This window comes from Gorilla gorilla, chromosome 5 (genome assembly GCF_029281585.2).
Source record: "Gorilla gorilla gorilla isolate KB3781 chromosome 5, NHGRI_mGorGor1-v2.1_pri, whole genome shotgun sequence".
In the NCBI taxonomy this organism is placed as follows: Eukaryota; Metazoa; Chordata; class Mammalia; order Primates; family Hominidae; genus Gorilla; species Gorilla gorilla.
This window is the reverse complement of record NC_073229.2, coordinates 18,210,477-18,223,246: the sequence shown is the minus strand read 5'-3', so window position 1 is coordinate 18,223,246 and position 12,770 is coordinate 18,210,477. Positions and strand designations below refer to the sequence as shown.

At 40.5% G+C, this 12,770-nt stretch overlaps 2 protein-coding genes across 7 annotated transcripts in view; one reads left to right on the top strand and one right to left on the bottom strand.

Moving 5' to 3' along the window:
* Positions 1-12,770, top strand: part of EXOC2 (exocyst complex component 2) — a 205,147-nt gene that overhangs the window by 89,396 nt on the left and 102,981 nt on the right. For all 6 annotated transcript variants that reach the window (XM_031012319.3, XM_055391044.2, XM_055391043.2 and 3 more), the window contains 4 exons: positions 4,269-4,414; positions 4,553-4,634; positions 5,379-5,481; positions 10,879-10,997. In XM_031012319.3, the coding sequence (XP_030868179.1) occupies positions 4,269-4,414; positions 4,553-4,634; positions 5,379-5,481; positions 10,879-10,997 (450 nt within the window). The remainder of the gene's footprint in view (positions 1-4,268; positions 4,415-4,552; positions 4,635-5,378; positions 5,482-10,878; positions 10,998-12,770) is intronic.
* LOC129534327 (uncharacterized histidine-rich protein DDB_G0274557-like) lies at positions 1,048-5,791 on the bottom strand. Its single transcript, XM_055391048.1, has 2 exons — positions 5,693-5,791; positions 1,048-2,387 (listed from the first exon to the last, which is right to left on the bottom strand). The coding sequence occupies exon 2, from the start codon at positions 2,325-2,327 to the stop codon at positions 1,224-1,226; it is 1,104 nt and encodes a 367-aa protein (XP_055247023.1). The 5' UTR covers positions 2,328-2,387; positions 5,693-5,791; the 3' UTR covers positions 1,048-1,223.

Below are 12,770 nucleotides of genomic sequence, written 5' to 3'. Positions count from 1 at the left end.
TAACCCAAGTACTATGTGCGAAATGAAAGAAGAAAGCTAAGGATTTGGAACACTAGGGAATATCCAGAAGGGCCAGGATGTGGAAAAGAAACTGACGTTTGCTCAATGGCTGGCTGGCAAATATTTCACAACATGCATTCAAAAAAAAAAAAAAAAAGAAGATAGAAAAAATTAACCTAATATTAGCATTTCCCAATTTCCAAGGTGTAAATACTCCCATTGGGGTTGGTTTCAAGCTGCCAACTCAGCTTGGAGGTGAAGAGATACTGACAGTTGCTCTTGAGAGGGGTACGTGCTGACGTCAGCTCTTTCCTCAGTTCCGTCTACTCCACACAGAGTGTCAGGCATGGTGCTGTGAACAGGCTTTCAGTACTGTTAATGATCCTGTCCGTGTAGCATCGTTATGATGGTATAGCCGGCAGCCTATCTCATCATTTTCTAGCCTGTTGAAATTGAGGTAGTTAGGTCTCTTTGTGAATTTGTACATTTTAGGGTTTCTCTGATATTCCAGGCACCGTAATGTTTCACTTCCTAATCTCATTCAACTTGCTTATCCCTGGGATACATTGTGCTGTGGTGGGTGGGGCAGCAGGTGAGGGGGCGTTCCTTCTGTCCTGCGTCTGACCTCTCCAGTTCCCAGCAAGTGGAGAGCAGATTAGAAATCACTTCCGTGATCTGTCTCAAGTGTCAGTACCAAGGAAAGGACCAAATGGTCACTTTGAAATAAGAGAAAGCATAATATTTACTTTAAATAAACATGGTTGAAATTATAAGACACCATCAGAATTACAGGACTAGGTTTTCTAGATGACTGGAGTTCCTGGCACATATGAAAATGTTTGTTCCATTGTTAAGGATGTAAGATCACTGAGCAGGTATGAGTTCCACCGACTGGTGTGTAATGCTACCTGGACTTTCCTTCCCATCTTGCACTGTAGGGAAATTTTACTGCTCCACAGATCCGACTACACTGGTGGCAACCACGCTGTTTTTACATCATTGCTGTTAGTTCTTGCAGTTCCTGTGTGACCGAGACAGTGAGAGGCATTGTCCAAATTCACTGGTGCTGGAGACCATCTTTGGGTGAGGAGAAAGGACCGAGTTCCAGACCTTGGTTTGCCCAAGGCTGGCAAATGTAGATCAGGGTTTGTCCTACAGCCTATGAGGCCAAAGTCATGGCCATCCTCTCCAGGTAGACTTGTTCTGTGGTTGGACACTGATGTTCAAACCCTTACCAGCTGCCTTAAAATTGGGTGTTCTTGGTGTGAGAATGTGTGTGGATTCGTACACGGGGTGTTCTTGGTGTGAGAGTTTGTGTGGATTCGCACACAGGGTGTTCTTGGTGTGAGAGTGTGTGTGGATTCGCACACGGGGTGTTCTTGGTGTGAGTGTGTGTGTGGATTCGCACACGGGGTGTTCTTGGTGTGAGAGTGTGTGTGGATTCGCACACGGGGTGTTCTTGGTGTGAGAGTGTGTGTGGATTCGCACACGGGGTGTTCTTGGTGTGAGAGTGTGTGTGGATTCGCACACGGGGTGTTCTTGGTGTGAGTGTGTGGATTCGCACACGGGGTGTTCTTGGTGTGAGAGTGTGTGTGGATTCGCACACGGGGTGTTCTTGGTGTGAGAGTGTGTGTGGATTCGCACACGGGGTGTTCTTGGTGTGAGTGTGTGGATTCGCACACGGGGTGTTCTTGGTGTGAGAGTGTGTGTGGATTCGCACACGGGGTGTTCTTGGTGTGAGAGTGTGTGTGGATTCGCACACGGGGTGTTCTTGGTGTGAGATTGTGGATTCGCACACGGGGTGTTCTTGGTGTGAGAGTGTGTGTGGATTCGCACACGGGGTGTTCTTGGTGTGAGAGTGTGTGTGGATTCGCACACGGGGTGTTCTTGGTGTGAGATTGTGGATTCGCACACGGGGTGTTCTTGGTGTGAGTGTGTGTGTGGATTCGCACACGGGGTGTTCTTGGTGTGAGAGTGTGTGTGGATTCGCACACGGGGTGTTCTTGGTGTGAGATTGTGGATTCGCACACGGGGTGTTCTTGGTGTGAGTGTGTGTGTGGATTCGCACACGGGGTGTTCTTGGTGTGAGAGTGTGTGTGGATTCGCACACGGGGTGTTCTTGGTGTGAGAGTGTGTGTGGATTCGCACACGGGGTGTTCTTGGTGTGAGAGTGTGTGTGGATTCGCACACGGGGTGTTCTTGGTGTGAGTGTGTGTGTGGATTCGCACACGGGGTGTTCTTGGTGTGAGAATGTGTGTGGATTCGCACAAGGGGATTTTATGGGATGACCTTTGTTGATGCCTTCCTGGTGGCGTTATCTGTGACATCAGCCTCACATGTGAAGAGCACCCCTTTTCTTCAATAGTTTTGTTTTCTTATTAGTAGCCCTAAAGAAGAAAGACGTAAAATGTATTTTGTGAGCTACTGGTGATTTTTATCTATTTGCACAAATCTTGGTTTCACTGCCCTCATGTATTTTATTACTGAATACATTATCTAATAATCAGAGTTAGGAACTTCAGTTTTATTGTGAATACAATTAAATTTACAGCAGAACAGTAATTTACAGACCGAAGTTATCTCTAAATTAAAAGTTATAATCTCATAACTTATAATTTCTCAGTATTCACATAAAATTTTCAACATATAAGTACATGTATTTTGGCATAAATAAACATAATTTTATAGTTTATAATTTCTGCATATAAATTTTTCTGTATGTCTCTATTTTATTTAATTATAAGTGAGTTTTCTTCCTGTACTTGTTTTCATACTTTTTAGAGAAGTTAAAATTATTAGTTGATAATATTTTACGACTTTAAAAATAAGATGAGAAAAATCTAATTTTGAATTCATACTTTTTGCCCCAAATTTCATTATACTAAAAACTAATAAAAAATGTAAAACAACAGTGCTTGGTGATTTAACATCCAAACCTAACATATAAGTAATTAACCTTTTAAAAAGATTTAGTCTCCTTTACGTATCTATTCATTTATGAGCCTCAATTCTTGAAATTCATATTTTTTAAGTGATAAATACTTTAAAATAATTTTCTTTGATGACCAAAAGTTTTAACCCTAATCAGATTTCAAATACTAATTTAGCCTCCATTATGTGGTTTGGTGGCAAGAAGGAAATATATTTTTTCTCGTCTTATAATAGAAATGTAGAATTCTACTTAAATAGCATGTGGTGAAAACAGTTATCTTGACAAAACAAAGTTTTTATATCAGGCCTTTAAAATTTCAACAGAATTTAAACATTATTTAGATAAAACAATCATGTTACAAAGATGACTTTTAACAGGGTCAGGCCACCCACAGTGTGCTCTAGAGAATACTGCATGCGAGCCACCCAGTGAGACTGAGGCAATTTTTTCATCTTTGCTTAAAGGATAGTCACTAGACCAGATAATGCAGAAACTTTTTACAAGCAGCGATCAAACAGCCAAAAACAGTTTATCTTTTTTCTCTCCTTTCATTGTGGTTAATTAAAACTAATTCACAAGTTGCAAAATTTAAACTGTTTTTGTACACAGCAAATTTTGCTTTAAATAAAGCAACTCTTTCATTACAGTGATTCATATGGTTTGGGGTCTTTTAGGTAAAAAAAAAAACCTTAGGAAATGTGCAGCTCATGTATACTTTTATAAGATTAGCTGATTTAAGAAATATTCATGATGCTGCCTTCACATTTGTCATTTGTAAATTACTTATATAATTTTCTTTGCCTGCTACGTAGAGGTAATTCTGCCAAGGAATGGAATTTGTTTTAAATATTTCTATTGAGCAACTTTCCTGAAAATGATTTCCTTGTTTTGTTTATTATCCCATATGTAGATATTGAGTCCACAGAATTTAGCTAATGTACACGTGTATGCACATACATGCGTATGTGTGTGTTTTACCCTATTGTATGAAGTTCTGAAATAACCTAAGGGCCCATAATTGCTATACAATTTAGAAGATAATGAAAATAAATGTAGGTTCACATTAGAGAATTTATTTGGGCATGGTAAATATGGTTGTTTTTATATTGGATACCATTCTTAACATATGAAAAGACTTAGGCAAAATGGAAATTTTATTTTAGCAAACCATAAAAGATCCCCTAACCTGAAAAACAGCTAGCTAACCTTAAAAACAGTCTGAGTTTTAATGTAAAACTACAATAGCAGTATTAACATTTTGTTTCTAGTGCCCAGTTACACATTTTCTGATTAAAATCAGCTTTCATCTAAGTTTCCTTTCCTCTTTTTAAAACAGGAGCGAGTAATACCGCGGACACATTGTTTCAAGAAGTATTAGGTCGGAAAGACAAGGCAGATTCCACTAGAAATGCACTCAATGTGCTTCAGCGATTTAAGTTTCTTTTCAACCTTCCTCTAAATATTGAAAGGAATATTCAAAAGGTAGAGTACATGTTTATTTATTTACATATGGTTATAGATGTCATACATTTTTAAGATTTTTTAAGATGTTTTTTATATTAACCAAATGTCTTCATTTCGCATTACTGACAGTTTTCAAAATGTTTCTTTATTTTAAAGGGTGATTATGATGTGGTTATTAATGATTATGAAAAGGCCAAGTCACTTTTTGGGAAAACGGAGGTGCAAGTTTTCAAGAAATGTAAGATTCATGTATTACTTTTAGATCTTCTCCTTTCCTTTTACAGGAAGAATGTGGAATGTGTTCTGCAAAGAATGTTATATGAGTTTTTAGTTTTTGTTTATATGAGGCTCTCTTTAAAATGTAAAGCAATTACTTCAAAAATAACAGTATGACTTTTCTTATTTGATATGCAGTGAAAATGAGCAACCACGACTCTAGGTTTTTCGCCTGAGACGTTCTCTGCCGTTTGTTAACCGTCACGCTGTTAGAAAGTCTTAGTTTACTGGAAAGAATCAATGACAAGTATTTTCTAGAGATGGAAACCTACATTTTAATCTTCCCGTCTTCAGAGAGACCCATAGACTGAAGAATTCCAACCTCCTTTAAAGGAAACTCAGCAACTTTTGAAATTATGTCTAATGCCAGAGTTACAATCCACCAGGAGAAATATCACAGGGCCTTATTAAATTTAAAAATGAAATCTGTAAGGACCCAGAAAACTAAATTTATTTTTTTATTGTGGTAAAATATACATGCAGTGAAATGTACAGACCTCACATGTTAGAGGTCAGTGAGTTTTGACAAATATATACACCCTTGTAACCTACATCGGAGATAGTGTTCTGATCACTCTAGACACGGCCCTGGTGCCTCTATCTTAGTCAGCCCTCACCCCACGAAAGCAACTACTATTCTGCTTTTTGAAATTTGATATTAAATTTTCATTCTGTAAATCTGGTGTATTCTTTTCTTTTTAAATAGATTATGCTGAAGTAGAAACAAGGATTGAAGCTTTAAGAGAATTACTTCTGGATAAATTGCTTGAGACACCATCAACTTTACATGACCAAAAACGTTACATAAGGTAAATCTTCTGCAAACATTTTGTTGAATCACATGTATCTGTTTGGTACTGTATGCATCTTGTAACCCTTAAGGCTAACTTGAGGGACTTTAGGAGATTGATGAAATGGTGAAGGGGAAGACAAATAGCAGAAATTTAGGGTTGTCTGGTGCAGGACATCAAAATTCTTTTGAATACTAATAGATTCGGGAGTAGTTATGGAGTTACTCACTTTTTGAGAAAACTCTGCCATTTTCGGGAAAGGAAAAGTAGTCTCAACCTCTTCCTCCTGCTGAGCAAAGGGGTAGCTTGCGTAGTGGGATGGTGTGGGTACCCATAATCTGTGAAGGAGGGGCTCCCTGCATGGCTTAAAGCAGAATACTGTCACACACTGGGTGGGAAATGCATTATGCCACAAGAATGTGCTGCTGCTTAACAACACAGTAAGTTCTGGAAGGTTTTAGCCTTGAATAGCTTTCTGATTTCCAAGCCTTTAGTGGTCAGTGAAAGAGAAATAAAGTCACTAAGTGAGCATACTTTTTAAAAAATTGCAGTAATATTGGGCCGGGCACCGTGGCTCATGCCTGTAATCCCAGCACAGCACTTTGGGAGGCCGAGGCGGGCAGATCACTAGGTCAGGAGTTCGAGACCAGCCTGACCAATGTGGTGAAACCCCATCTCTACCAAAAATACAAAAATCAGCCGGGCATGGTGATGTGTGCCTGTAATCCCAGCTACTCAGGAGGCTGAGGCAGGAGAATCGCTTGAACCCAGGAGGCAGAGGTTGCAGTGAACCAAGATCTCACACCACTGCACTCCAGCCTGGGCAACAGAGTGAGACTCTGTCTCAAAAAAAAAAAAAAAAAAATTGCAGTGATATTAAGAGAGGTGAATTTCACAGGATATGAAGAGAAGGCCTTAGAGAGAAACAGTATCACATAATGGGAACTAGCTGTTAACTTTGGGCAACCGACTTGAGTTCTGTTTTTCGGTTTCTTCATCTGTGAAATGGACATGGTAATCAAATCGGCATCTCAGGATGGTTGCAAAGATAATCAGAAATACATTTAAGGATTCAATACCTCACCCGGCACATAAAAAGTAGTCAGTAAATTTTATGCACATGTAGTTTATGTCAGGGTTTGGAGATAAAGCATATAAATTTTAAGTTTTTTATATCTGTGATTAAAAATATTAACTTCATTTTCTGCTAGGATTTTTTGAGTATGGCCTTTGTTCTCAGAATAAATTATTTTCCAAATTTAATGGTTTTTCCACTTGAATTAGTGAAGTTTATTGAATATTCAGTGGTTGTAAAATGACAGACTATGTATTTATGAATTTAGCTGTGGTCCCCATGTGACCTTTGAAAATAATGTCTCAGGAACAGACACAGTGGCCCAGACCTGTGATCCCAGCACTTTGGGAGGCCAAGGCAGAAGGATTGTTTGAGTCTAAGAGTTCAAGACTAGCCTGGGCAATATAGCAAAACCTGGTCTCTGCAAAAAATCAAAAATTAGCCAGATGCGGGGATGCATGCCTGTAGTCCCAGCCACTCAGGAGGCTGAGGCAGTAGGATCTCTTGAGCCCAGGAGTTCGAGACTGCAGTGAGATGTGATCATACCACTGCACTCGAGCCTGGGTGACAGCAAGATCCTGTCTCTGAAAAGAAAAGACTGTCTTGAAAAGAGCGTCTGGCCTGAAAGCTGCTGTGTGTGCAAGTGTGAACGGGGGAAAAGATCCGCACCGGGACCTGTGTCCTAGTGATGAGGCGTACGGCGGGAGTATGAGCCGTCGTCATTGGCAGCACACTAGTATTGCCCAGGAGGAAGCAAGCAGAGGCAGTGGCGGTGGGATGAAGAGAGGGCGCTGTGCGGGATGTGTTCTACATGTCCTCTCTAATCCTGATCACCACCATGAAAGGACGCTTGTGCGGTGCCCATTGTACAGGTGAAAACACCGAAGCTTGCCCAGCACACACAGTGACCCGGGGGACGGGATGCCTGTTTGGCTTCAGAGCCCACCCTTGTTTCTCTCTAAGCTGCCTCCATAAGAAGGAATGTATATGAGGGATTTTCCTGGTTTGTAGAATCCTAGAAATGTAAAGCTGGAAATAAACCACACATTAGTTATCCAACTGCTTTATTTTCTACCTAGAAAGCGACAGAGTTGCAGGGAGGTTGAGCGTCGTGTCCAGGACACGCAGCTGGGTAGCGTCAGACGTCCTGAGGCTGCTGTTTCCTGCCCTGCTCCTTCACTGTGTGTGCTTTGTGTATTTCTGGCCTGTTTACACTTGTTATGTTAAACTTGCCTATAGTAATGTGTTAAATCTTGTTGAGTGTACAAATTCTTTATGTTGTGGGTTACCATCTATATGGATAACTCATGTGCAGTTTTTATGAGTATATAACTTACTGGATATCGTTTAAAAGGTGGTAGTGCCAAAAAAGATTCTTTTAAGGAGCCTTTTAACTACCATTTTTCCTGTCATCTTAAAGGCAAAAGAGCAAAAATATAAACAAGTCAACAGTAGTTTATGTACTTGTTAATGATTATTTTATTTATGATGCTTTGAGAAAATACTGAGCAATTGTTACCTTTTTAAATGAAATTTTTAGTCACTAAGAAATAGAAAAATAAGATCAGAACCAGGTCAAATACCTGTTGGACTTTGAAATTTATGAGCATCAAGTAGGAATAGAGATAGCTTTATCATGAACAGAAATGTATTAGTTTTCTTACATAGTCCAGATTATGCATGGTAGAAGGGAAAATCAGATTACCACTATATTGTCTTACTGTTGTTCACAATTTTTTCTAATATCATTCACTATTTTATCTAATTTAAATCTTCCCTATTCTTCTCCCTCTCCTTATTTCTGTCTTGATGTTGGCAGGAAGCAAAGCTCTGCATATTCCTTTCCACAGCAGTGTGATCTTATCCCTGGTAGCTGTGAGAAGATCATGTCAGAATATGACTAAAAACTTCCTTTATTCTTAAATTTTAAAATACTGAGCCTGTGTTCATCATAATTAACATTCTTTACATTGCTTTTTAATCTAAAAAGCCTTTTTAAAAAGTGTTCTTAATATGCAGTTTTAAAAGAAATGGCAATAACATGTATCATTCTAAACAGAGTTTTGAAATGTAACTACTTATTTTTAGCTGCATACTGAAAGGAAACAAGAAACTTTTTTGAAGGGCCCAGCACAAGTTGTCATGCTTTTGAACTGAGTCTAGAATTTGTAAAAGAACAACTTTATCTTGCTTTGCAAAACTCTTATAAACTCCTTTACTTTAATACCCATTAATAAGATGATAGAAAAAGTCTTTTGTTATTAGGTTTTGCAAGGACACAGTCAACATTTTAAAGAGATGTATAATATAAAAAGCCACTAAGCAAAGCTTATTGATTCCTCTTGCTCTACTCCTGGAGAAAGAACCCTTGTACCGAACTGTCTACACTCCTATTCAGTAATTTAAACATTAAAAGGAACACCGTCCCTAAAAGAGTATCTCTTTATTTTACTACTAACACCGAATCTGAGGGCTACGTGAGTGAAAGTGTTAGGAGAAAGCGTTGCAGAGGTGTTGGGAGGCAAAACAAGCCTATTTAGGGAGAACGCTGAAATGCATCATCCCCAGCAAGAAAGCATAGAATCACGTTTTTTGGGAAGAAAGACACAGTGTACTATTTGTTATATTTATCGTTCAGGTAATAAAAGAAGAAAGCCTTGTGTGAGAGAAAGAATCAGACTGCATTTTGGAATCTGAAATGAATCCCCTGTGCCAAGCTAAATGTAGCTTGTTAGATTGTAGTTTTCTTCTCAGGATACTATTCTCATTTATGAGGAGGAGTGCTGGTGACTTCTTAATCTGAGTAAAGCTCTTCCTTCTAATTGACCTGCCACTTTCTCAGCACAGAGACGCATCCTGTTTGCAACCTGTAGGTGGTCACAAGGAGGAGGAGATGGCAGCTCTCAGCCACCTCTGGGCAGCCTGAGTGTGGCCCGTCTGCAGATGCCTGGATATCCGGCTCTCCACAGTACCCAGTCCCTCCCCATCAGCTGGGAATGTCAGTGTTCTCAGCATTTTATTTGTTGCTAACATATTACAAAGTGGATTTGTTTCTCCTCTGATTGGCTGCTGATTGAGATACCTGAGTAACACACACTCACTACTGGAGGAATGGGCTGGAAGCATGGGTGCACCCCTGAGGGATTGAGGTCTGGCCCAAGGTCAGCCTGGAGCCATTGATGATGATTTACCGCTGAACAAAAACCTCTAACCCAGAGACAAAGAATGGCATATGGCTTAACAACAGTTTTAAGACAATAAATTCATTTGGACATGCTTTTGGAGTTGATTTAATTGGATTTAGCTTGCTATATTTATATATTTTGTGAGGGCTGAGGGCCAAATCTTAAATAATATTTGACAGAAATTTTTCTATGGAAATAAATGGTCTCTATGGATTTGGGTGTTTTATAGACAAAGACTTGATATATTTTAAGAATATTTAGAAACTAAGGAAAACACCGAACTATACTATATTTCCTAGAGAAATATTTTCTCAGTCGTGAGTGTAGACTTTAGAGGTGAGTGTTGTCACCAAATCTCTTCACAGTTCGGTTAGCCCTCATTTAGCTAGTTTTAGAAAGCGGTGCCATACTGCCATCTCGTGGCCATATTTCATATCAGAAAGGAATTAAAAAACATCTGAAATTTTAAAAGTATTTGCCCAGTATCTGCTGGCTCCCACCTGTGTCTAATATAATGACTCTGAACTAAGTAGAAAAACTCTTGTGAACTAAATATAAATATAAAGAAAAATGCTCATCAAGTAGATAGGATCACTGCAAATTGTCCTTATCTTTTTACAAAGAGCTGTTTTTAATAGTTTTATCATTTATATGAAAAAATTTTAAAGCTCTGCTGTTTATTTTTTTATTTTTTGTTTGCTTGTTTGTTTGTTTGGAGATGGCGTCTCACTCTGTCACCCAGACTGCAGTACAGTGGTGAGATCTCAGCTCACTGCAACCTCTGCCTCTCGGGTTCAAGCGATTCTCCTGCCTCAGCCACCCGAGTAGCTGAGATTACAGGCTTGCACCAACACACTTGGCTAATTTTTGTATTTTTTTAGTAGCGACGGGGTTTCAGCACGTTGGCCAGGCTGGTCTTGAACTCCTGACCTAAGGTGATCCATCCACCTCAGCCTCCCAAAGTGCTGGGATTACAGGCAGGAGCCATCTCACCTAGCCAAGAAATTCGAATATATTTCATTGAGAATTAAATATTAAAGACTAATATTTGACAGGGGACAAGACTAATTGATAAAATTTTAGCCCTTAAAAAGTAATGATTTTAAAATATGCCAGCATTTCCCTTTGGCCTCAACCTTGGACTTGCTTTTTCAGGTACCTGTCTGACCTTCATGCCCCTGGTGACCCTGCTTGGCAATGCATTGGAGCCCAACACAAGTGGATCCTTCAGCTCATGCACAGTTGCAAAGAGGGCTACGTGAAAGATCTGAAAGGCAAGGATTTCTCTTCCAATGTGTCGTGTGATTCCTTCATGTCATTTTGATACATTTTGGGAATGTTTAATGATGAAGGCACTGACTACCTAATTTACTTGGTATCTCTTATTATTGTCTTTTGCTTGTTTTGTGGTTTTTTTGGCCACTGGTTAGCATTGTACTAATGAAAAGGGACAACTCTTTTATCATGTCTGTTTTTGCGATTGGTGGACAGCGTTGACGTTTCAGGGCAGGCAGCGTGATGCCGAGGAGGTGACATTGGTCTTTGGTAACTGTCGGTCTGCACATCGTCTTGTCAGGTGTATGTTGAGTCCTGCTCTGTGCCAGGCACTGCACCCATCGCTAGCAAGACATAGCCGCTGCCTCCCAGAGTTACCGCTAGAGGAAGGAAAAGCCACTAAACATATAACTAACCAAATAAAATGCTGGGACATGTGATGAAAAGAAAAAAAGAAAATCAAGATGTTCCAGAAGGGAGTAACTGAGGAGAATGCTTTAGATGGCTGGTGTGGGAATGTCTCAGAGAAGCCTCCGTATTAGAACTGGAAGGATAAAAGGTAGCTTACTAGCCACCTCAGCTTGAGAAAGGGACCACCTGTGTGGAGGCCCTGAGGGAAGCTGGGGGAGAGAAGTCAAAGGTCTATTTGCGTGCAGGTGTATTGGCTTTCGTTTGTATACTATCATTTGGAGAATATTGAGTATATTGAATGCCTGCTATGCTCCAGACACTGTTGGGTGCCAAAGTCACGGTAGTCAGGACAACAGACAAGGGCCTGGCTCATGCAAGCTCACAAACTAGTAGGGTAGACAGATAACCAGCCAGCTGTTAGAATATTATATGCTGTTTCATATGACTGGGGAAGTTCTGAGTGACATTGGAGTGCTTAGGAGTAGCCTCTGATCCGGGGTTTTGAGGTCAGGGGAGTGACATTCTGAGAGCTGAAGGGAGTGACATCTCTTTTGAGATCAGAAGGGTATCTGTACTTGACAGTTGAAATAGAGGAGGAAAGCATTTAAGACTTCCAGGAAGGGAGAATGTGCACAGGTTACAAGCACAAGAAGGCCTCTGAATCCTGTGTGGTTGGAGCTTAGAGCGTGGAGGGGGAGTGAAGAGACGAACTTTCTTGGCCGCTGTGACAGGTTTGGACTTCACCCAGAGTGCGATGGGGAGTCGCTGATGGATTTTAAGCGGGGGTTGGTGGATTGGGGGAAGACAAGCTCAGACTTACTTTTGAAAAGATGACGACTCTGGCCGCCCATAGTGGGTGCCCAGAGCAGTGAAGCTGGTGAGGAGACAGGCACCCCACCTGATGTGGAGGTGGTGGGAATGTGAAGAAGAGCATGGACTCCAGGGCCGTTCAGGAATAGAACTGATAGGGCTGGATGATGGACAAATGAAGAGGAAGGGATGAGCAGTGATTTCCAGATGGCTGACTGGCAGCTAGTTAGGGTGATGGTGCCACTGAGTTAGGGAACATAGGGGAGAAAAGTGATTCCACCTCTTTGTTTGGACAGCTTGACTTGGGGTTGTCTGACATGTAAGTAGAGATGGAAGTAGTTGGATCTAGAGACTGAGAAATTTGAGCATGGTGGGCATACAGGTGGTCCCTTGGAACTCGTGCATTTACCCAAGAAGACTGAAAAAGAAGCAAACTCAGGAAAGAGTCCTGACAAGTGATGTTTTAGGGGCTGGTAGAAGAAGAGAAGCCTTCAAAGGAGACGAAGAAGGGGTGGTCATGGCGGGAGGAAAACAGAAGGGAGTGGTCAGCA

Bases quoted from the DNA above. Each gene is read 5' to 3' on its own strand.
- LOC129534327 (XM_055391048.1), bottom strand. From the start codon at position 2,327: ATGTCACAGATAACGCCACCAGGAAGGCATCAACAAAGGTCATCCCAT.